Source organism: Anas platyrhynchos, chromosome 3 (genome assembly GCF_047663525.1).
Source record: "Anas platyrhynchos isolate ZD024472 breed Pekin duck chromosome 3, IASCAAS_PekinDuck_T2T, whole genome shotgun sequence".
Taxonomy (NCBI): Eukaryota; Metazoa; Chordata; class Aves; order Anseriformes; family Anatidae; genus Anas; species Anas platyrhynchos.
The window spans coordinates 83,729,951-83,755,000 of NC_092589.1; the positions used below are offsets into that span (position 1 = coordinate 83,729,951).

A 25,050-nucleotide genomic window follows, 5' to 3' on the forward strand; every position below is an offset into this window, starting at 1 on the left:
AAACTGTGAAGAGATGTTTGGTTAGCTCTGCCTGAGCTGGAAAAGAAAATGATAAACTTTGGCAGGTCTGCCAGCTGAGACAGCTTAAGATCCAGTATCTCACAAGTGAAGAGCAGGACTTCCAAAAAAGACTTGAAAAGCAGTGAGCAGAGGCTGGGGTACTGATAGTAGTAGTTCCTCATCCTTGAGCACTGGTCTGTAATTTGTGCTGTAAATGGAGAACTCCCTTAGTGCAGTGTGCTCCAGATGTCTTTAAAAACATAAATGCAGTCACACGAAAGGCTCTATTATCTGCCCCTGGGATCTGCAGAAATGCTGCACTGATGTAGTCACTTCTGCTGTGTACCTGGCAAGGAGCGTGAAGGGGGAGGAAAACAGCCAGTCTTACAGGGACTTTGAAGGCATGAGGTTATTTGGGCTCACCCATGCTTGAAAGAATGTTTAGGTTGTTTTTACGTGTTAAGTAGTCTGGAACACTTCACCTGAAAGCTGTGTCGCAACTGCTGCATCAGGCACTTTCCCTCCTGGGTAATCAGCAATGTCATTACTAGTCAAATAGGCCGGGGACGTGAGTCCAGGTACTGGCTTCTGACTGTGCTGTGCTGTCTACTTCTGCCTTAGGGCTGGGGAACAGTTTCATGTAGCTGTATCTAGGGCTGACCAGGCTGTGCTGTGTCCTCCTGGAAAGGTTCTTGGACCTGGGAGGAAATGGTCTCCAACTTAGTGACATGCTGCCTGGGTTTGGGGGTGGGCTGAACACACACAGTTACCAAACTGGGCTTAGGTGATCCCAGTTATCTCTCTCCTCTTTTTTGTAAGTGCATCAAATCCTGGCAGCAGCTGGTCAGGATGGGGATCTGCTGTACAGGGAGGTAAGAGGCAGGGCCGGGTGTGTGCTTGGGGTGGAGGAAGATCTAAATCGAGCAATTGGTTCTGCCTTGACACTTAGCTTATGGCTCTGCTCCACAAGTTGCAGCTTCAGCACTTGGCTGCCTCCCACTGTATAAGCGGACGGGGCAGCACTGCTGTCCTGAAGTGACTTTGAGGTGCTCCCAAGTCAGATACCTAGGAGGAGTGCTCTCTGCAGTCCTCTGCACGACTCCTTGAGTCCTTCCTATAAAACAAAATGCACTTGGTTGTGGTGGAGTCCATTTTCTCCAGCCCCTTTCCTATCCTGAAAACTGTTGGGAGGGAGTTGATGGCAGCTAATGCTCTCACTTTGCTTAATGCCTTTTCTCCTCTTTCCATGGAGCTTTGCCAGGCTAAGGGTAACATCTGATGCTGTAATGCACCAGGTGCCGAGAGGAATGGGGCAGAGAAGGAGCCTAACTCATTTTCATACCCACAGCAATAGTAAAGCAGTGATTTTTCTTCAGTTCTGTAAGTCCGTTCCCATAGTCCTCTCACCCTTGATAAGCTTGTGAGCTGCTTGCATGGGAAATCTGTGGTCTGCAGGTCTGAAGTGGGATGAGGAGTATGTGATTAGGAGGAATCTGGAGGAAGAGGAACATTGGCATGCATACTTCTGCACGACGTGGGGAGGACTTGGGATGCAAGGAACTGATGAGTGATTGCTTTGTTGAGGCAGACCGAAGACTTAGAAGCAATATTTGATCTCTGGTAGTGGCATTAGCAAATGGAAAAATGCAAAACCAGGGCAAGCATAGGTAGTAGGAGTACTCCCTGGTATGTGTCTTACAGAAGTTGGTGTAGGCTGTTGCAGACTTTAAGTTGGGGTGACCTCTGCATTATAATGATACTAGATGGGAGTCCCTTCTGTTAGGCTAAGTACTTTTGGGTTTTATGGAAATACCTACAGTTTTCTGCAGTGTTGAATTCCCTTGTTCCAGGTGTGTAGGAGTGGCTCTTGTTTAGAGCTTGCTGTCTGCAGGTTCATTCGGTGCATCCTACTTCCACTGGAAGTTTTCTCCATGCCACTTCTGACTTTGCAGGCCACTGTTATGTTCCCTCATGTGTCTCTCAGCCATGTTGAAGAGCCCTTCAACAGTTTAGTTATGCTAGCAGTGAAAAACACCTCTTGAGCGTTCTTGTTATGCTTTTTTAATGCAGTTTCTTCTTCCACATCCTTTTCTAAGTGGAGGAATTTGAACTGCATGCAGTGTTAAAAAGGCTGGCACAATGTGGGTCTATAAAATACAGTAATCTCTCCTGGCTTGTTCCTTATCCTTTCTGAATACCAAATTGTTACACTTTTTCTCTGCTAAGCAAAGGGCATTTATAGTTTCCTTACAAGTCTCAGCATCTGTTTTCTGAGTGATAATAGACTGGGATGGCTTTGAGTTGGCTTTTCTATATACACAGGCAATTTTGCTGGTTTTGTGTGCATGCAAAAATAGTGCTCTACTAGTCCACGTTTCTTTGAATATTTGTTTCAACCTATAGTATGGTGCAAAATGCACTGAATTCTACAATAATTGCTCTGAATCCATGACTGATAAATTACTTTTAAAGTCCTGTAATTCAAATTAAGAAAAAAAACATGCTAAAGGTATTAATGGAATGTGAGCTAAAATGCTTTGTAACTTCAGCTGTGCCTTTCTTTCACAGTGAGAGCTTTGGGATGTTTGATTTTGCAGGGAGGATGTACCTCTGTATATGGGGGGGTGACATTGAATAGAGGGAAGAGAACAGTGGCAGGTATTGGGGAGAAGGCCCCTCAGAACATGCACTTCACAGAACCGAGCAGTCCAGTGCTCTTCCACCAGCACTGTTCCTATAGCAAAGGAGCAGAAGGGGAGAGAAGCACTTCAGAAGAGTTGTTTCAAGACTTCCTATATGAAACTATACTAAATCAAAACCAGAGCGGGTGGCTGTGCTGCAACAGATGCAGCCCAGGGGACTTGTATCACTCACTGCCTGTAATAATACTTGCTGTAGGACCACTGGGAAGGGTGAAGCCATGCCATCTTAATAGGCATTGCAGGAACTGAAGGTAAGACACCCACTGCAGCTGAGTCTCCTAGGATTTTCATTGTTTAGGGCATAATTATTAACTATAAAACTCTGATTCTTTTGAGTTACTTGTGTAATCATGGCCAACTTTATTTTTCTACTGCTTCATCCTTGCGGCTCTGTGCAGCTGTGGCTTCAGTGGAGCTCTGCAGTTGTTAAAATTGCACCAGAAGCAAGGGTGGTGAGGTGGTATTCCAAGAAGACTTAGGAGTTAAAACAATTTTTGTTATGGTGAGTTGTCATCAAATATTCAAGTATATGAAATGAAGCCCTTAGTGCAAATCCAAGTCACCAAATAAGTGTCTGCAAGTGTTCCTGGCAGCCTGCCCCCAGTCCCCCCAGTAGATGTTCTGTGTGACTCAAGAAAAAGCAAACTCACTTCACAGCTTCATGGATCCTTTTCTAGGCATAACACTTTTTTGTTTTCATCCTTCTGATATTGAGGCTAATAACTGAGCTATATTTATAGGAACTGCGTATCAGAGTCTCTGCTTCCTCCTCTCTACACAAATTCAAAGCATCAAGTAGCAGCAACTCTCAACTCCAGGTCAGCTGTGATTTTAAATGGGGGTGCGTATCTGTTCACTGCATTTATCTTTTGTCTTTTTGTCTTTTTTTTGTTTTACTTCCATATTATGTAGGAAAATGAAAGTGCAGAGAGGTAGTTTTCCCTTCTAAGGTGGGCCTGAAAGTGGGAATTACTTCCTCAGCGGTCTGCCATCTGTAGTTAGCTCCACTGACAAACATTTTTCCTGTTCCTATTAGTTCAAAGGAAATATCTAAATTTTGTAAATTGATTCGACCTTACAGCTGTATTGTACATACCTCACTGAAACAGCTTTTACAAACAGCTGAAAATAATGCTTGGGTCCTGCAGTATTTTCCCTGGAAAAAAAAAAAAAAAAAACTTCGCTAAATTTGTAGATGATATTGATATTACCCAGCTGACAGCTGTATTTGGAAAAGTACATTTTAGAAGGTCACAAAATACTCAAGTTTTATAAAGAATATGACTTAAAGCCACAGCACAAGTTTTCACTAAAATAGCTTTTATTAATTTCTTCTCAGAAAGCTTAATTTTGTAAAGTTTTAAATATGGGGGGAGAGCTCAGCAATTAAAAAGCTGATTTTTTTTAATGACACTTTCAAATTACAAATTAGCTGGAAAATTTGTGTACAGCTGCTTTGTGTGTGTTGCTGCTTCAGATTAACCTGGGAGTGGTAGGGCTTTTACTGAATTATTGCATCAAATGCTTGAAGAGGTTGTTCTTGTGTCACTGAACAGTGGTTGCACATCTCCCATAGTTGCACACTCGCCTGTGAATAGGTGAATTTCACATTTGGTGGCTGAATGCGTGCTGTAGCTGCTGCTGCTCGCTCCCCTGTGCCGGCTGAAGGATTTTTCATGGGTTCGAGATGCTGAAGGGTGCCTGGCTGCCTGCTGAGGGGTGGCAGCGGTTCTTTGTCACTGAGCTGCCTGGGAGGAAGGGAGTAATACCGGGTGCCTTCCTCCCTGCCTGGCTGGAGTTACAGGTCTGGCGGAGCCCATGGGGCTGCTTCCCAAGTCTCCTCCGCAAGGTGTGCAGGCGAGGCGTGCCGGGGGCTGGCAGCCGGGAGGATCCCCACACTAAGCACACATCTGCCAGGGCTCTAGCAGGGGCTGGCCGCTTTTTTCCCCCTCACGAGTCCCAAATGTCCCAGGGCTGCCCCAGCCCCAGGCGGCGCCTCCTCGTCCCTACCCCGCCTCAGGAGCCAGCGACCGTTACGGGGGCGGCAGCGGCCGTTGGCGGGAGCCGCCCTGAGGCGAGGGGAGAAGCCCCCTGAGGGGACCGGCGTGCGGGGGGCGACCTGAGGGGGAGAAGCGGGCTGAGGGGCGAGGGGAGCCCGCCTGAGGGCCCAGAACCGGCCTCAAGGGGGAGAACCGTCCTCGGGGCCGCCTCAGGAGCGGTGCCTGCCCGTTAAGGCAAAGGGGCGCGGCGCCTCCCCCTTCCTCCAGCGACGGCTCGCGGCTGCCGCGCTGGGGGCTGGCCGGCAGCCACACAAAGCGCCGCTCTCTCCTCTCCTCTCCCCTCCCTTTGTCTGCGTGGCTTTGTCTCCCCGCCGTTCCCCTCCCCGCCTCACGGGCCCGCGCCGTTCCCCCCCCCCCCCTTTTGTGCCACCTGCGCACCGTGGGAACGGCCGCTCGCCCAATCGCGGCGCGCCGGGCTCGGGCACTGCATTTTATTTTATTTTTTTAAACTTATTTATATTTTATTCTTTTTATTATTCTTTTTATTTTTTATTATTCTGCACGAGGGAGGTGCGAGCGGGCGGGGTTGATCCCCCCCCCCCCCGCCACCGCCGCCGCTGCCTCTCTCCTGCCTCAGCGGCGCGGCGCGTGCCCGAGGGGCGGGCGCGCGCGGGCGGGGCGCGGAGCCCTTGCGGAGCTGCTTGGGAGACCCCGGCTCTTGGGGCCGCGCCAGCGCGCGCGGCGGCGCCTCCTCCTCCTCCTCCTCCCTCCCTCCCTCCCTCCCCTCTGTCTCTCTTCCCCCTCCCTTCCCCTCCTTTCCCCTCCCCTCCCCTCCCTCCTCTCCCCTCCCCGCCCCCCCCCGCGCCGAGTGGAAGGGGCTGGGGTTGGTGCCAGCAGCGGCGTGAGCGCTCGAGCGGCCGCCATTTTACGCCAGCTCCAGCACACCGCCCGGACACGCGCCGAGGGAGCCCGCAGCACGGAGCGACGGGGCGGAGGGGGGAGCAGCTCCTCAGCCAGCCCGAGCCGCCTACAAGCAGCCCCCCGCGCCACAGCGCGCCCCGCAGCCCCCCTTCTGCACGCCGCTTCCAGCCCCGCAGGTCAGGCGAGGAGGAGGAGGAGGGAGGAGGGAGGAAGGGTGAGGGTGAGGAGGGGGCGGCCGGGCGGGGCCCTGCAGCGCTCTGGCGTCGTGGCCCCGCTGCCGTCGTGGCCGCTCCCGGTGGGCGGCTGGGCCCCGCTGGCTTCGCGCTAGGCCTCCGGAGGAGGAGGAGGAAGAGGAGGAGGAGGCGGCCCCGGCTTGGGACGCGTGGCCGCCGCCTCATTGTCCCGCCGGCCCCATTCATTGCCGGGGGGAGCCGAGCGGCTCCTCCCGCACCCCCCTTCCCCTCCTCCTCCTCCTCCTCCCCGTACAGCAGGCTGGCGGCGGGCCCCCGCATTGTTTCGGGGAGTAGGGGCTGAGCAGGGTGTGTGTGTGTGTGGTGTGTGTCTGTGTGGGGAGGGGGGGGCGGCGAGCTCCCGGCCGGGTGGTGAAATCGGGCCCGGGGTGTCGCAAGCGGCCTCCCGGGGGGGATACGGGTGAGAGGTGGGGAGCGGCTGCGGGGCTTTGGGGGGGGTTGGGGGGGGGGGTTGGAGCCGCTCCTCCCGCGGGAGCGTGGCGGGGAAAGGGGGGGGGGGGGGGAAGTCGGTCACTGGAGGAAGTTGTAGGACATCTGAAGGCGCAGAGCACGTGTTAACATCGCGCTCATGGCGGCCGCCGCTGCCGTGGGTGGGTGCGGGCGAGCCAAGGGCGCTTTGTTCCTCTCGCTCGGCCCGGCCGGCACCGGGGAGGGGGAGCCCGGGGCCCCCGGCCGGCGGCTGGGCCGCGGAGGGTGTCGGCCCCGCCGCCCTCCCCCGCCGCTGGCTCCTTGCTCCGTCCCGAACTTGTTCGGAGCTCCGCGGTGGAGAGACTGGAGGTAGCGAGGTGAGTCAGTGTCTGGCTGGGTTGTGTAAAACCTGCAGTGAAAGCCACCCCACCCCCGCTAGGCAGCGGTGTCAGGGCTTTCCTTTGTGTTAGGGCTTCTTTTGAGGGATTTTGGGGGGCATCTCCCGAAGCAGAAAGTGTCACGGGAGCGGTCTGCGAGCTCACCGCCAGAGCAGGGCGGTCTGGTGCACGTGCTGTCACTTCAGCAGCTCTCCTCGAAGATATTTGTGGCTTAATTATGCTGCTTATTGCGTTTGGACAGATATCTGGAAACATGGCTACTGAACACGTTAATGGGAATGGTACTGAAGAGCCTATGGACACTTCTGCTGCAGTTACCCATTCTGAGCATTTCCAGACATTGCTCGATGCTGGTTTACCACAGAAAGTTGCTGAAAAGCTAGATGAAATATACGTTGCAGGTAAGGTGTAAAACTTGTAAAACCACACCTACAATACTTTACTATATTTGTCTGTCAAATATTTGGGCTAAAATAGCAACTTCTCGTGGTTTCCAAAGTATGGAGACTGCAGTCTTACAAACATCTGTGGATTTTTGTTATTTAGCGCTTTAATGTGTCATAGTATTTTTCAGAGAAAAGCCTTGGACCAGGCCCCTTGGACTGAGGATTGGGAAAGGGGGGGGAAAAAATTGCATGTGACTGTAGCAACAGCTGGAATAGGCATCAGATGAGTCTTAGAAGGGGCAGGTGATGTGGTCTTTGTGCATTTTTACAGTACTTCTAGGTAACTTTAAGTAACTGAAGACTTGGTAGTCATCTTCTGGTGTAAATGTTACTTTGTGATATGCTATTTGAGCTCATGGATACAAAAATTATTGTATGGAAATAGCTAGCATATTTAAAACTTGATTCTTTTTTTGATTATTGTGATCATTCCTCTAGTGCTGTAGTTTATACTCTGTTCCCAAAACATATCATGGTACCATTGCTAGTCCAGCTAAGTCAGGTTTTGATAGAGCCTTCTGAATTCAGCTTCAGGATATTGAAAATTAACTTGGCCTGTGTAACATGTGGATTTCAGAGAAGTCAAATACATAAAGGTGGTAGAATCTATGATTCTAAGGTAGTAAATGTTACTCTAAATGTTACTCTAAATCTTGACTTTTTTTGCAAACTTGATTTTAAAAAAAGTTATTTGTACCTAATATGTTTAACTTAGAGGGCTAAGTAACTTCTAAAGTATTGTAACTTTAACCAGTGATTGATTTAGGGAACACTGAAATATATTAGGTGTGTTAAATATGGTTAAACAAAGATTGCTGCCCACATGTAATTAGTAATTTTGTTCTTTTCTCTAGGGCTAGTTGCACATAGTGATCTAGATGAAAGAGCTATTGAAGCTTTAAAGGAATTTAATGAAGAAGGTGCACTGGCAGTACTTCAACAGTTTAAAGACAGTGATCTCTCACATGTTCAGGTAACGTTAAGCAATTTAGGATATAATTGTTGAGGGATAAACTACTAGTAGACTGGCAAGAAGTTTGCTTAAATCTCTTCAGTGATCCATACATGATACATAAAACAGGCCCTTTATTCGTTCAAGGTAGAAATTGGTTCTGGCTTGTAATGTTTGCAGAACTGAAGATTAATGCATCTTTTGCAGAACAAAAGTGCCTTTTTATGTGGAGTCATGAAGACATACAGGCAGAGGGAAAAACAGGGGACCAAGGTGGCAGATTCTAGCAAAGGACCAGATGAGGCAAAAATTAAGGTATGTTCCTAGGAGATAAAAGGTATGAAGTCTCTCTGTGTTTTTTTTTTTTTTTTTGCAAAGCTCTTGTGACAGAGACCTTAATTCTTATAAAACTGTGATATTCTAGTAAAGGCTATTTTAGATTATTCATCGTTATTTAAGAGCTGTCATTCACATTTTCATCTTCAAGAGAAAACTTGCATCCTGTTCGTTACTGGGTCTGTGAATGTATATTGAAAGATGAAAAAGATTGGATGGTTAGATTTATGAGCTGAGGATTGACTAGTTGAGACAGTTTTACTGTTTCATAGTTTTAGGAAACTTGTCAGCATAGATCTCTGAGTTTGGAATACATAACTTCAGCCACTGGTTTGTTTTTTTTCCTCAATTGAGGTTTAAAGCAATTCCACAACAGGGAGATAGCATGTGTCATAATCTGTACCCAAAATTGTTTTAAAGGATACTTTATTTCTTCATGTGAGGTTCCTGATACCAAGAAACTCCTGTGTCCAGAGCTAGGCATAACACAAGTTATGTTAAATTCCATGACTAGCAACTTGTCAAAAGCTAAAGGAAAGGAAAACTTAAATATGCTTACTTGATGCTTTAGAAAAGTGAGAGTATCTTTCATCTTTAACTTGTTATGTGTAAAGTGCAAAATGAATGTTAAAGATTACAAATAACTGTGTAGCTTGCAAAACTAGAATGTCTGTTTTTCTCACTCTGAGGCTGGGATGCTGGTAATTGTAATTCTTTTTTTTTTTTTTTTTTTTTTTAAAAAAAAAGGGAAAAACCTACAAACAAGTGATACAGTTCTAGTCCCCACCACACAAAACAGCAGTATGTATTAAGTAACTTAAAGTAGCATAGCTTTCACTGCTGATGGCTATAGTGTTTAAAGCCACTCTGCAATTTTCCAGCTGTGAAGTTAACTCCTGATTGTAATTGGACTTGTTAAATGTGCTGCTCTTTTGTGCGTAGAGTTGATGTGTCTTTGTACAAAATTGTTGAAGAAAAGACTACTTTCAGAGGAGTTTCTCATTAGATATTTTGCATACATGTGTAACTGTATGCAGCGATCAGAGTGAAGAGCAGTTGTGCTGGGATGCTGCTTGTGCCCACAAGGAACTGAGGGGAGGATGGGGAGGGATAACAGCATAGGAGGAAGGGAGTTTGATCACAACTTCAGCGGCGGGATACCTGAAGCAGAAAGAACAGTGTTCCAGGAGTGTAAGCACTTAAACATGTGTTCTTTAACTTCACACTCATGAGTAATCTCATTAAATGAAGGGAACTTCTGTGCATAAACGTTTGCAGGATTGGGCATGCCAAAACAAGAAGTGGCTCGGACTGCTAAGATCTTCCTAATTAAAGGGAAGCTCGCTGTTCTATTATTTGGCCTCTTTTTTGTATGAAAATGAAGGAATCGGGAAAACTCCATGTGAACCTCCAATTTTCTAGTGTTTCTTTACCTGTCAGTTTTAATAATTGTTTTGCAAGTTTGTTGTTAAAGTGCTAGCAGTAGGCTTGTTCGCCTGTGAGAGTTTCAAAGCAATATAGTTTAAGATGAATTATGAGCATGTCTGTTGTCTGTGAATGAAGTACGCCTAAATTAGCTGAATTTGCATGTGATTTTAACATTTTAAAATTCTTACTTGAAGGCACTCTTGGAGAGAACCGGCTACACTCTTGATGTGACTACTGGACAGAGAAAGTATGGTGGACCTCCTCCAGAGTCTGTATATTCAGGACAACAACCTTCCGTTGGTACAGAGGTATGGAGGAGGAGATGTTTGTGTATTGTTTGTACAAATGAGGAGATGTTTGTGTATCTGTTTGTATTGCTTATATATATTAAAGAAAAAAAATAAATACACCCAATGAATAAAAATACTCTGCCTCTTGCAGATATTTGTGGGCAAGATTCCAAGAGACTTGTTTGAAGATGAACTTGTTCCATTATTTGAGAAAGCTGGCCCTATATGGGATCTCCGCTTAATGATGGATCCATTAACTGGTCTAAATAGAGGATATGCTTTTGTCACTTTTTGTACTAAAGAGGCAGCTCAGGAGGCTGTTAAACTGGTAAGTCTTCTTACATCTTTCTTCCTTTCTTTTTTATTTTCTTTAAGAACACACTGTGGGTTATAAGCAGTTGTCCTGATCCTAATGTCTGAATGCTTAAACTGTGTCATTTTTAGAGGATTTTACAAATGTCCACCAGGCATTTTAAAGTATTTTTATATAATTCTGTGTATAAATCTTTGATGGGCGTATTAGGGGCAGGAAATAAAGTAGGTGGACTGCTGTTTGGTCTGGTTAGGTGAATCTTAACAAAAGTTGTCTTAGGAATAGTGACTTCTGAGCTTGTCTGCATTTGGATGAGTTTAAGAGAAGTGTTAGTGGAGATGCTGTATTACAAAGGAGTTGGTCAGGTTTTATGGTTTTGATTTGCTTGTGCACCAGCAGGGGGCACCATGCTGGGAAAATTCATCTGAAGTCACAGAATTTCATAAGATACTTCAGATGATAAGTAATCGCTTTTGACTTGTAAGGTCTATTTTGTCTCATTTAGCTATCTGGAAAATGACAAAAGTTACCAGTTAAAAACTTCTCCAGTTTTAGACAGAGGTGTGAAATGGTCTGGTGTAAGGAATGGGAAGCTCTTAATAAGCTTTCCAGGTTTTATGTCCTCAATCCTTGCACTGCTCTTGTTTTTCTGGTTACATGAAATTTGAATTCTTTGAGTTGGTTAGTGCTGCATTGATGTGGCTGAGATCACAGTGCATGGTGTGATCCTAACAGTACTAACCATACTCGTTCTGAGGCGTGCTGATACTGTACTAATACGGCAGGGTTAAGACCTCTCTTTTGTATCAAGGGGCATCTTAGGCCATTAAGGTACCTTGCTAACCTTCACGGTTGACACGAATCTGGCTGAAGATAGAAATGCCTCCCAAAAAGTACTGAAATATCTTAAAAAAAAAAAAAAAAAAAAAAAGTACAAAAAAAAAAAGTCTGGTATCTACTGTTTAGCTTTTTAAACAAGCATGTCTGGTGTATTCCTGTGTGCAATCCAAATATACTTAGGATAACTGTTTGCATATACCTCTTTGTACTTTCTTTGTCAGCCTAGCTATTTATATTTTGTGTAAACTCATGAGTTATTCACATGACTTACCCAAAGAGCGAAACAAATTTAAATATATTATCAGAAGCGTCTATTAAACGAAAAGGAGTTTTTCTTCAGTTAGCTCTATTTCGTTTAAATGCAGCATGCTCCTGAGGGGCGTCTGCAAAGTTATTCAGATTGTGTTTGCATATAAGTTACAGCTCAGGTCCTGGCCTCAGTCTTCATTGAACGATCTGAGGGAATGGAAGGAGGTCCCTTTATATTTGATGTTTGATATACAGGAAAAAATGAAGCATTGCATGTTGTTTCTCAGCTAGATAGCCACAGAGTGTAATAGTTGAAAAGCGTTGGGGTTGGTACAGCAGTTTTTCAGCCTTCATGCTAACCTTTGAAGGCAGGGTTAGCTCTAAACTGGATCCTGTGACGTTTGTTAGCTTTTGAATAGTCCCAGTTGATTGGGTAGTTTGGTGTGTTAGAAGTTGCAAGGGTACCAGAAAAGTATGACCATGTGGCTTAGTTGAAAATGATGGGTCTGTGTCTTGTAGTTTTTTATACATGCATGGGAGAGGTCGCTGAAAGACCTCTGAGAAACACTACGCTCTTGGTCATAGTTATGAATACATTCTAGTATTTTAACAGGCAGTGTTCTTTCTGACACTACTTCTGATGTGTAGACAGCTTGTTTCAGGCATTTCTGGATATCATGGAACTGGGGATTCTCTGCTTCCCATCCCTTTGCCAGAGGCTTTTTTTTTCCCCATTCATGATTCTGAAATGTACCAAAAATGAGAAAAAAAACCTCTGCATTGCTTTAGTTTTCTGACTAACAGATAATATTGACAAAGCCTCATAGCTCAAACAGCAGAAAATACACTGACTGTCTTCAGGCTCTTGCAATTGGTGTAACATATTCTGTGTGTGATACACTTCTGTATGGCTGTGGTATCAGCCACAGTCTTTATAAAATCTTCATGTAATACTGGACCAATATTTTAGATAAACTTAACGTTGACATATTCTATTCATCCACCAGAGGAAACCTTGCACTTAAAAGGTTGAAGCCCTGATTCTGTTTATGCATAGCTCCAGCAGCTTACAAAGAGATCCCTAAATTTTGTTTGAAATACCTTTGGTGCTGTGCTTGAGACAAAAATGGAACAATGATGTGGCTTGATCCTGAGAAGACACTCAGATACGAACAGTAGTTAACATTACATCCAATACTTAATCCAGTGTACAGGTGTCAATCCCCCCAGCCAGTTAAGTAGAAGCAGCATCTCAAGTGCTGTTCACACAAGTACCAGCTGTTACAAGTCAGGTCTGACTTTCTTTAGGCATTTTCCCCCCTGCCCACGTGCTTGCATCTCCGTTCTGTTTACACTCTTTCAGCTATGAATTATAGTTCCAGTTGTGTGTTTATGTGCACACTCAATTCCTATCATTTCATATGAAGCTGTTAGATTACAGTTTTGGAAGAGATTTCTGAGTGATGAGGACATGCACAAAATTAAATACTTGTGGGCCAAGCTTATAGGAGAAGGTATACTGCATGCTACTGTATATAGTTTTTATCGTTTTTGACTAGAGCTAATGTAAATTTGATCAAAATGCAGATAGAGGTGCAGATATCCCTATTAAGCAGTTTGCCAGCTAGACACAGTAGTGCAGCTTGCTTGCTGCTGGAACCAAACTGCAGGTGGAAGTGGATGAAATGACAAGACAGACTTTACATGTTTGTGAATCTGTTCTTGAGGAACTTAGCAAAAAAAAAAAAAAAGTCTTTTTTTTGATATCAAGGGGGTGCTAATGTCTCTGCTGACTTGAGGCGTTGCTTCAGTGGTGACGAGGGAAAAGTGTTATGCTGACCTTGCTAATTTGGTAGCGCACACAAATTATGATTTGGGCCCATTGGTATCTAATCTAAGTTTGCAGCTGCTTTGCAAACTGTTTGCCTAAAAAACACTAATTGTGTGTGTAGGAGCACCTAGCTCTAGACTATTTCATCTGTGGTAGGATAAACATATGATAGAAAGTAGTAAAGTATGATAGTACGGAGAAAAAAACTGTAGAAACTAGTATCGGCATGGAATAGTAATGCTAGACTACTTATTTTTCTTTGAAGTTATGAAAAGTTTTTGGTATGAGGTATAAGAGAGCTTCTTTTTTGGATTAAATATTAAGTTAGGCTTTGGTCTTAGATTCTAACAGGAGCAGCCAGATAGTACCTCCTCTTATCCATATATACTTCAGTCAAAGAAGAATCAGTTTGTCTTGCATCCAGACTAGTAAACTGCTAGCTTTTTTTGTAAAGCTGTTTCTTTAAAGGATTTTTTTTTTCCAGATTGTATAATCTTCTCTTTGTTAATGCATATAAGTTTTTGTCAGTGTTCATAAATACATATATATAAATACGTCTTCCTGTGTGGTGTGTGGTTTTGTTTCAGACCTTAAAATCAACTCTTCCACTGCTACACAGTCAACAGATAGGGAGATGTCTTTCACTGTATTGTGTTATGCTTTGCGACATAACTAGTTGGAAAGATGCCACTCAAGATCCTTTTTGCATGTACAGTTTTTTCAGCTTACTTCTTGTATAATTGTATAGCTTTGAAAGTCTTCAGTGATGTAGTTTTTGTTTGTAATGGCTAAATATAAATACATCTTCACCCTGGTTTTTAGTGCCCTAAGCAAGAAGGGGGTGTGGGAGAACTTGCTTATGTGGGAAGTTTACCACCAGACACAAAATCACTCACAGAATAAATAGCTAGATTAAATTTTGAAAAGCTATCCTACTACTTGTCAATAAAATGTTGACCACAAAATACATTTTCCTAGCTAAAGAATTGCCTGTTGCAGGGCTTGCAGTGCAGGAAAGTGGTTGATGTACCACCAGTTGACCTCCCAGCTGCTTATTTGGATGATACATGTCTGTCTGCATCGCAATGAAGGGCATTTTTGTCAGCAGATGTCTACAGTAATAGTTTTTTTCCCCTTGAACTGTTGATGTGTTCAGAGTGTTTTCTAAACAGTCTGTTTGGGGAACAGAATATGAACAGAAGCCTTAGGATTTCAAAGCAATAGAAGTCTCTTTTTGCTGTTGGCTGTCTCTATCCGTGTAACCTACATGCTTGGGAAAGAATTTGGCAATTGCTCTTGTATGCTGTGTGGAGACGACCTGATCATGGCTTTCCTTTGTGAACTGTGTGGAGCTTCAGAAGGGAATCTGACTTCAATTGTAACACCTGTCTTCTATTAGACACACAATACAATTTAAGAATTAACAGATGCAATCTGCAGAGGAACCTGAATTTTGTTCTGTGCTGTTGTGAAGGGGGAGTAGCCTTGACCTTGTTGGTTTGGACATATTAACCTTTTGTGGTTCTGCATGAAGAAGTCTAAAGATCTATGTGTTAAGACAAAGGCTTGAACAAGAAAGGAAGGGTAGTTGTGGGCTGACACTGTGGAGATAACTTAGAGAGCATATGGGTATAATGCAAAATAATTGAGTATATATCATAAGAACGTGTTAATCGCTAAAGAATTTAATATATTACTAAATTTGCAGAAGCAAAAGATTTGGTATTACTACTGTTGGATGGGAGTGAAAGTTGTGTGTGACTGATGATTGTCTGTTTTTCTTTCAGTACAACAATCATGAAATTCGTTCTGGAAAACACATTGGTGTATGCATCTCTGTTGCCAATAATAGGCTTTTTGTTGGTTCTATTCCTAAGAGTAAAACCAAGGAGCAAATTGTTGAAGAATTCAGCAAAGTAACAGGTAACTGAGTAACTGCTTCATACAGCTAGAGGGTGGCAAATGTGATCGGTGATGAAGTATTTTTACTATCTTTTGGCTTATGGTTGAATGACAGTGAATTCAGACTGAGATGACTTAGCATTTGTCCTGATTTTTATTTATTTAAAACAAAACAAAAAATCTGACTGCTGAGGGATGAAATATTTGTAATTAAACAAGGTGTGCAGTTCCAAGTTTTACTGAGAAAATGTGTGTATTGTTTAAAAAAGCCATTCAAACAGATGGTCTAATTATGTCAGTACTAATTGATGTTTTAAAGCTTTTCAAGACAGAACTGAAGCAGGTTGGGATTATAACTAGTTCTGTGCTTCAGAGTTCTTACTGATTTGATAAGGATCTGTTTCTGTTAACAGCATATAAACTCCGTCAGGTAACGTTTTACGGCTTCCTGTGTTACTGAATGATATACTTTAGGTTCCTTGGAGCAACACTGAAACTCTTAGATGTCTTGAAATCATGCAAGTTTAACCTTTTGTTCTTTGGACATCCGTGGAAAAAACAGATGCTGATAAGTATTGTGACTTAGGGGGGGGGTTGAGAGGAAAAGTGACAAAGCACAACTTTTGGTTGCACTCCCTGCTCTGTTCAGTGAGATGGAAGGTATTCTTCTGTAGCTTCTAAGCTTTCTTCGCTTAATAAAAGGGATCCTAAGTTGGGATAGTCCAATGACTCTTGAACAATGTGGGTCTTGAAACTAGGGAAGTTTTAATAAGCACAGTCTGAAAAGACCAGCATGTTAGTGCTTATCTGGAACTGCTAATCAGATGCATACTTCTCAGAAAGATAATCCTTACTTTATATACAAACTCATGGATTAAAGCCATAACAAAGGAATATTTTGCTTATTTTCAGAGGGCCTTACAGATGTCATATTGTATCATCAGCCTGATGACAAGAAAAAGAACCGGGGTTTCTGTTTCCTTGAATATGAAGATCACAAGACTGCTGCTCAGGCCAGACGTAGGTTAATGAGTGGCAAGGTGAAAGTCTGGGGAAATGTTGTTACAGTTGAATGGGCTGACCCTATAGAAGACCCAGATCCTGAAGTCATGGCAAAGGTAATAAAGCTGTAAGGGAAACATAATATAAGTAAAGTGCCTTGTTCCAAAGTAAGTACTTCTTAATATGAGCATAAGTTTAAATAGCATCTTGCAGCCCTCTTGAAAGAAATGTCGTAAGTGAGATGATAAAAATAAGAATGCACTCTAGAATTAATGTGAATTCAAAAAACTATTGGCAGATGTTAATCTTGTGGTCCCAAGGATGAATGATATGTATGCTGGTGTAGTTGATTCCTAATCTGGAAGTGGTGGTGGTGACTCCCCAAAATAAAATGGCCTTGTAGTTTAGTATGTGGTGGCACAGAAATCCAGAAATGAGCAGAGAACAAGCCTTAATGATTTTTAACCCTGGAACCACATGTTTATCACCTCAGAAGTAGAACATTACAGTAACACACACAAATTGGGATTTTTTAAAGCTATCCTGTAGAAGTTACTTTTGAGTATTTAAGTAATTACTTTGTATTTGGAACTCAGTATTTTTGACTTGGGTGCAGTGTTAAATCTGTAAAATATTAAGACTGGTAATATTTTGGAGTTGGAGTATTTCAGTTAAGCTAAGGTCTGAACTTCAACATCTTGAATTACATTACAGCACATTATTTTGCCGTAGAAATATTACCTCTTTTTTTTTTTTTTCCCATCAGATAATGCCCAGACCTATCTTTTTCAATCGCGTTGTGTAGCTGAGTTGTTTCATGGAAGCTCCTAGCTAGTCTATATCCTTATCTCTTTCTCTTTATTTGCTTTTTGCCATTGCTTTTACTCTTGTTTGAGACATGTCACTTGCTGGAGTCCTACTTTGATGGACCTAGTAATACAGTGTGGCTGGGATCTCCTCTTTGGTGAGCCGTAAGGGAAAAGGGTTGGGGCAGGGACTCATTTTTAGGAGGAAAAAAAAAAAAAGCCTGCTTGTATAACATCACTATCACAGAAGCTCTTGGACTACCCAGTTTGCATACTTCATTTTTTTGCCCTGTATCATATATGATCGACACCAGGGAAGACTCTTGCAGGTAGAAGTGGTCAGAGGTGGCATTTCCTATATGTGGCAGTCTATCTGATCAGTTTCTTGGCTCAGGAAATGCTACTCCAACAAACTGTTGAATTAGCACAAACTTCTGCTGACATGACCACATAGATCAGCGGGGTGTGATAGGGGATGTGATGAAGTAGGTGTCTTTCTGAAGTAAGTTTATAAATGTCGGAATGAAAGGCTAAAGAAATCAGTGTTTTGCGGCATTTAATATTCAGATTTTGAATGTTAATATTTTAATACCTTACATTTTTTTTATTTAAAGTGGGAAGTGTGCAGAAAGTGTTACATTTTATTGCTATTTGCCAAATACTGACAGTTGATGCAAAAGGGAATGGAAATGTGAATGAGAATGCTGAAAAAGTAGAGTGCGCAGTTTGTGGCTGTATGCAGAAACTGAGGCAAGTGTTGGTGTCTGACCTTTCTGGCTTGCTGCATCCCTTAGTTTATTCTTACAACAAGGAAAGTCTCTGTTCCAGTCTTTCTTGCCCACTTCAAGTACGTTTACAGAAAGCCTGATCACATTTGGCCCCTCTGGAGGTGTTAGGTTTGCTTTCTGGAGTTCACTGCTGTGTTATGTTTAAGAGCAGCCCAGCTACTTGTCACAGTCACGCTGATCTCCCAGCTGTGAGCTGCAGGTTGGCCGTCTGCTCCTGAGCATTGTCATTAGGGAGCAAAGGGAGAGCTCTTGGCCCTGGTCTCGCACATTCCTTTGGTAGAAGGCTCTGGGGGAAACACTGAGTAGGAGGTTGCTTTCATCACAATAATCATCTGGTCTGCAGCGTGCTCATCCACATTACCAGAAAAGAAAGTCCATAAGAGCAAAGCATGGGGGGAAGGCAGATTCCCCTCAGTAGCTAGAGGGTGAACAGCATTGTTCTAAATACCTGGCAGAAAAGCATGCTATTTCATCAGTGTATTGACACCTACTAATTTACAATTCTGAAGTGTTTTCTCAAGCCTTTTTTTCCGTTCTCCTCCAGACTTTTGTTTAAATGTTGCGGAGTGTGCTACATGGACGTGTACTTACCAAATATTGAAGCACTTGAAATTTAAAGGGGGTGTTACCTTAAACATGAAGTACCTTCAGCGTGAGGAGGAGAAAAGCTAGCTTTTGAAGCTACAGATGTATGTGCTAGAGGAGTGCAGTACTTGTTCTGACAGATCAGTGTATGTGTATAATCAGTGAAGTAATTGATTTCTAGTCCAAACTTTTTTCTAACTTCCGGTGGTTTTGTTGATAGTTCTTTTCTCCTAAGCAGCGTTTTGATGCCTCTTATGTTTTAAATTATTTCTGTAATGTGGCTGAGGCTACAGAGCATGTGCTAGATTGGCAGGTTAAGCAGCTAAATAAAGTCTTGTGCTCATGGCTGCCTGGTAGATTACAGGAGAGGAGACAGGGACTAACCTTTGGAGAACATAGTAACAAAGCTTGAAGTGTTTGTACTCTAGGTAAAAGGAGGAAAAGGACCAGATCCCAGTAGTTTTGGGGGTAGTCCAGCCTTCAGCAGTTTTACAAGTGGGCCCTGCCTTTATGACAAAATGCTGCTGTGCACTTGCACTTAGGATAGCGGGCTATATTGCTTGTTTTAGATGTGTATTCCTCGTTACAACCTACAAGCCTTAATCAAGAGGACTTTTTTAACCTCTTACCTTAAGTGAAGTAAAAATAGTTCCTTCTTTCACCCTACGCTTAGACCTGCCTATTAGTTTTGACATCTTCCTTGACTGGTTGAGCTTCTGGTCTGTAACGTGACCAAAGGTATTGTTGAGATGTTAGATTAATGGATTTGTCTATGTGGGAGAAAAAATTAAACTAATCTCTTATTTAAAAAAAAAAAAAAAAAGTCCTGTTAGTACTAAAATCATCATCCTGTACTAAAAAGATGATTTCTTCTTGAGGTTTTTTATCATATCTGACACTAAATGTGTCAGTCATTGTGGACTGGTGAAGGCTTCTTTGGGTTGGTTCCTCCTGAGATTCAAGTTTTCATCCTTTCCTAAACTATAATAGTAAGGAACATTTGTTTGCAACTTACCAGTTTTAAAAGCAGGTGGTTACAAAGCAAAACTTGTGTTATTCTCTGAAACAAAATAAGGTAAGGTAAAGTAAATGATTAGAATGGTTTACTAAAAAGGGTTCATGGAAGGCACACAGTTCGCTTGTACTATCAAGGCATATAGGAGAAGCTTAACACAGGGTTGGAGAAAGCTTTCCTTGTGGAGCTGACTGTGACTTTTTTTATCCCCTGAGAATCAGCAAGAATAGCTATTGCCAAAGGCTAGTGTTGATTCTCTAGATCAGATTTATAGTCTTGTAGTATCCTTTTTTCTTTTCTTTTTTTTTTTTTTCCCCAAACTCTGCATCCCATCCGAGTTCTGCAATCAAGTGAGACAAGTTTATTTGTAACTTTAATTACACAATAATTATGTCTTATACAACAGGTGTTGGGGTTTACTGAATTCTTGTGCTTTGTAGGAGCAGAGATCATAGCTCAGCTTCAGGGAATTGAAGCATGCTTTCTGTGGTCCTTGGGTACCCCGTGTTACTTGCATTGACCTTTGGGACTAGGAATGGGAAGTCAAAAGCTGCCATGTACCATGTTCACTTGCTTTTTGTCATCGGCTAGTTAGAAGCCACTAACAGTGGAGGGGGTGTGGAAAGATGTTGCAGGTCTTTGTGGCCGATTGGCAGCTGCACTGTAGGAAAGTAAGGCTATAATGTCAGCACGTGGTGGCAGCATGTGGAAGGGGCTCCCCCAGCATGTAAGAGAGGCTTATAAATTGCCAGAACTCACAGGTGATGTCATGCAAAAATGATAATGTCCAGACATTTAGTGTAACCTTGGTGTGGGGGCAAGGACAAGCCTTTGAATGCTACCAGCCCAGTAACATACGTGATTTGCAGGTGTCCAGTGCATGCTGACTGGTTTATCTAGTATCAGTCTTTGTCAGATTGCCTTGTTTCATCTTAAAGCAGTTGGTGGTTGGTTCAACTTGGCACCGATGGTGTAGTCACTGTCAGGCAGTTAACAAGATGTATCTAAACCCTTCAGATAACAAGCCTTTCTGATCCTAAAAGCTGCCTAGCACTCTTCATGTAGCGTACAAGCCATATTGCATGCTTTAGAGGGGGAGGGAATAGGTTTTCAGTTAATTTGAGGTGGCTGTTTCTCAAGGAAAAGACTCAGTTTGACTTGTGAGAAAGTCCAAGGGTGACCTGGCAATGTCAGCCTTCGTATCCTTTTCTGTATTTCTTCCCTCTTGTAACCGTGGATTCAGGTCACTGAGTGCTCCTCAGGCAAGCGCAGTCCTGCTGCTAGGTATTTGGTGTAGCTGTAGCAGGGAAGCCACAAGTTAAGCAGCTTGAGAGCTGCAGTGCTGTCACCTCTGACCTAGATATTACAGTGATGACTGTTCTGCAAAACCTGTCTAAACAATGGAATGTTTTGATAACTTAATTATTTTGTGTGTAACCAGTCTCAGTTGCCTTCTTTCAAATTTGAAAGCGTTCCTGAGTTGAAAATTACTGCTGCTAGGATTTTTTCAAACGTTAACAGAAACTGTGTTGACTTTCAGGATACTGGTGCTATGTAATCATGTTGGAAAATTGATCTAATATTTTTAGCAGTCAGGGATGTTTGCAGCCAACTGGTGCTATATGAATATATATATATATGAGTATATATTTACATAACTACCTCTATAAAATGCAGTACTTAAAATGTAATGATATTTTCAGCGCTGCCAATAGTAATGACTTGCAAAACTTTTTGTCTAAATAGTGTTTTTAATTCTTTTTTTTTTTTCTAGGTAAAAGTTCTGTTTGTACGCAATCTTGCCAATACTGTAACAGAGGAGATACTAGAAAAGGCCTTCAGTCAATTTGGAAAGCTAGAGCGAGTGAAGAAGCTAAAAGACTATGCTTTCATCCATTTTGATGAACGGGATGGTGCTGTAAAGGTAAGTGAAGAGGGCTGTACCCCCTGTGTGTGCGTGTGACTAAGTGTAACATTTTGAAGCTGTATACTTCTAACTTCAGAAAAAATCTGTCTGGAGGAGCGTTCAAATGCTTCTGATGTCTTTGTCCTCTCTGGGTATCTCCTAAGAAAATGCATTTGCTAATTTGAAAAACTAGATCTTAGATGCACCTAAGTAGTTTTTCTGATGCATGTCTGAGATAGTCATACCCGTTATCAGTTGAAATTGAAGTGCCAGAAGTTGAGTGACTCTTCTCACCAAGTTAGCAGTAGACCAGTGCAGTTTCTCTAGGACAGGTGATAAAAAATTAGATCATCTTTTTATTTTCTAGGAACAGAGTGACTTCCTTTTTATGGTGTGGAATAATCACCTTTTCTTTTCATGAGAAGTGTGGGACAGCTGAGGAATTGTCTTCCCTGGATTTTGTTAGCCTGGTCTTGCTGGATTTTCTTTGGTCATCTGTTGTTAGGAAGGGAAAGTGCACTTCCTCTCCTGCCTATAGTGTGTCTATTTTTATGTCCCGTGGAAGGATACAGCAGGATACAAGGGGATTCAGCTTTTCTTGTTCATCCAGATGCCTTGAAGCAGATGCTTATGAAGATGATGGAAAGAATCTTCTCACAGGATATGTATCCTGTCAAGGCTCAGAGTCCCTAGAAGTGGTAGAATCTTTAGGATTCCTCTGCTTAAAATTAACTTGTAGCAATTACTGTGACCCATGGGAAACATGCGTGCGTGTTGGTGTGGTTTTTGTTTTATTTTTTTTAAGTGAGAATGACACACGTACTCTTTTTTTTTTTTTGGAGGGGGGGGTCTGGCTTAAAGAAGTTACTACATGTAAAATAGAGACGTAAAAACATACACTCGTCTCTAGTTTTAGTACCATTTGTGTTAATGATAACAGGAGACATTTACTGCCAATATTTTTTGCTGTCCTTTCAGAAATTAATTCTGTCCCTTCATTAACTGAAACAACTTAAAAGATTGAAGCCTATTTAGAATTTTTAGTGGGAGACTTTCAAGCTTATACATGCCATCCTGGGTTGAGAACTAAGTTAAGAGGAAATGCATAACTTCCTGGAACCCATAATACTGTACTGTCTAATTTTTTTAGATTTATATTGTTGTTTTAGCTATGGATAACATTTAAAAATGCATATTCTAAAGGATAGAGTAAACTTAATAACTTCGGATATGCTTAGAAGTATATTTAAAGTCTGGTTAATTCCTTCAGGCAATGGAAGAAATGAATGGCAAAGATTTAGAGGGAGAAAACATTGAAATTGTTTTTGCTAAGCCACCAGATCAAAAAAGGAAAGAACGGAAAGCTCAGAGACAAGCGGCTAAAAATCAGATGTAAGTGTAAATGCATGCACATACCTTGTATTACTTCTGAAAGACATGTATATTTGTACAGAACTAGAACTTGGGGTAGTTCGTAGCTTTACCATAGCGTATACAGGTTCTTTGGCTTCTTTGAAAATGTTGGATGCGTTTAAGTTGTTTGTGTTTTACTTAAGGTCTAGGAGCGCTGTTTGTGAGAATTCAGGTGCTGTTTTGATCAATGGGCGTATGAGCAACAGAAATGCTTGCAGGTCATTAAATGTGCACCCCTCTCGCTTTAGAATAAAAAGTTTCCTGTATTTCTGCACTGATCTGTCCCATGAATGTATTCAGCAGCATGTATTCCTTTTAGCAGACCTAGAAGTACTGATACAGGTCTCCCGTTTAAGAAAATACTCTCTGAAGGAAGGATCCTGGCATACTTTTTTGCCATTTCCAGAAGACAGATTATTCATGAAGTTTCTAAACTCACATTAATAAAGATCTCCCGTTAATAAATGCTGAACATGGCAAACAATGCATTGCTTGCCACTGTGTTCTGCTTAATGTTCTCGTGTATTTATCTTCTTGGATATCTTGTAGCTTTCCTAACCATCTTCCCTCCCCCACCGTATTTCCAAAAATAACTTCTGCCAGTGCTGCTGTGCAGCATACAAGAAGGCAGAATAGTGAGGTTACCAGATTAATACAGATCTCCAGATGGTGACCTAGCGTACGCATGGAACTGCTTAAGTTTGCCCTGCTTATAGGTGTCGTAACTTTCTTGGCCCTTTTGTTCTCCTTCCTTAGGCATCTGGTGTTACTGTAAGCATTCAGCTTCATTATTCTTTTGCTCCTCTTCTGTGCTAGGCCTTTTCTGTTCTGCCTATTTTTTTTGGCAATACTTTCTTTCTCTATATTCTGCATCTTTTCAACACCACAATAAAAAACAGATTAATTTTAATTGGGAATAATGTTGAAAGTTGTACTACTTGCCTCTTGACATTGGCAACTGTTTGCATGGTTTTGTTGTCTCTGGTTGGAGATGCAGATTCTCTAGTTGAATTTGAGTAATACCAGAAAAATCTTACAGTGCAGTAGACAGTTCTGCTAGCTTTGTGGTCAAGATCTGGTAGTGGTCCATTTTTAGTGGAGGAAAAGGAAGATATTCCTAAAAGGTGCTTGATCAGTTAAGTGCTGTGTGATTTCCCTTCCGTTGCCCCTACCTGTTCTTCGCAGGTAATCTGGGATTCAGAATTATTAGTTCTGGATATTAACATGTATTTATAACACTGGGCTTCTTACTGACATGTGACACCTTTAATATATATATTAATATAATGATGTATGTTATCTCCACACACCCCCTTTATGTGGTGCATGCTTGATATTGTGGATGTAGGTAAACTAGGGCTGTCTCTTGTTTTTTCTAGTCAGAGGTAAAGTAAATCCAGTTATTCAGTCCTTTCTAGTTCTTTCGTTCAGGAATTTGAAATATTCCTTTACTTTTATGAACTGCTAATGCATCTTAGGCAGGAAAGCAGCTAGTTTGATTAGGTATGTTTGGATTTTGAACAGTTTATTCATAAGTGAATTGTAAGGGCTTTTAATTTTCTTAGGATTCTAAAAGGTGAGAGGGAGTAGAATGATATGTGTGTTAAGTCTGTATCCTAGTTACTTGGAAAGTTTGGAGTGACATCTTAAGGTCTTAGAGGTGTCTTGCAGTTTGTTCTATATTTACAGTTGTAGTTGTAAAAATAGTTTTTATATAAACTTGCATATAGCTATAGATTCAGTCTGATTCATACGTTATGTACTTGGTGATCTTAACCTCCCAGTATATAAGTGACTTTTTAATGAGCAAGAAGCATTTTGAATCGTACCTTTCCTGCTTAAAACCCCTCGTGGCTGTCAGGAGTAGAATTCTTAATCTGTACAAGTCACTTTGCTTTTTAATGTATCTTGAGTTCTGTTAGCTATGTAACTATCTGAGGGGGGAAAAAAACAAACCAAACATGTAGATGAAAGGGCAAAAAGTTGGCTTAATAAGTTGGCTCCAACCTAGGTTTGAAGGGAGGTGTTAGAAGGCTTGACAGGAGAGACCTTACTAGCAAATGCATGTCAAATCACCGTCTTAGGGAGTGATTGAGCTACTGGTAGTATGCCTTCATAGAATTTAGCTTTTGGGAAGCTAAAACAATTACACTTGATGAAAATTCTTGGATTTAGGTATTAAAAAAAAATAAATCAAACCTATATTTAACGCAAACTTCTGCTCTGAAATTGTAATAAGTGTTGTGAATGGGATACCTGGTACAATGC

At 42.3% G+C, this 25,050-nt stretch overlaps 1 protein-coding gene across 9 annotated transcripts in view; it reads left to right on the top strand.

Annotated features, from left to right (window-relative positions):
* The window catches only part of SYNCRIP (synaptotagmin binding cytoplasmic RNA interacting protein), a 37,399-nt gene that overhangs the window by 6,323 nt on the left and 6,026 nt on the right, over positions 1 to 25,050 (top strand). For 5 of the 9 annotated variants that reach the window (XM_072036213.1, XM_005013049.6, XM_072036212.1 and 2 more), the window contains exons 2-10: positions 6,922 to 7,081; positions 7,981 to 8,099; positions 8,286 to 8,393; positions 10,037 to 10,150; positions 10,284 to 10,460; positions 15,153 to 15,288; positions 16,180 to 16,385; positions 21,238 to 21,387; positions 22,640 to 22,761. In XM_072036213.1, the coding sequence (XP_071892314.1) occupies positions 6,922 to 7,081; positions 7,981 to 8,099; positions 8,286 to 8,393; positions 10,037 to 10,150; positions 10,284 to 10,460; positions 15,153 to 15,288; positions 16,180 to 16,385; positions 21,238 to 21,387; positions 22,640 to 22,761 (1,292 nt within the window). Of the gene's footprint in view, positions 1 to 5,541; positions 5,800 to 6,921; positions 7,082 to 7,980; positions 8,100 to 8,285; positions 8,394 to 10,036; positions 10,151 to 10,283; positions 10,461 to 15,152; positions 15,289 to 16,179; positions 16,386 to 21,237; positions 21,388 to 22,639; positions 22,762 to 25,050 lie in introns of those variants that run through there. The other 4 variants (XM_027454935.2, XM_027454934.3, XM_072036216.1 and 1 more) reach the window with 2 other exon arrangements.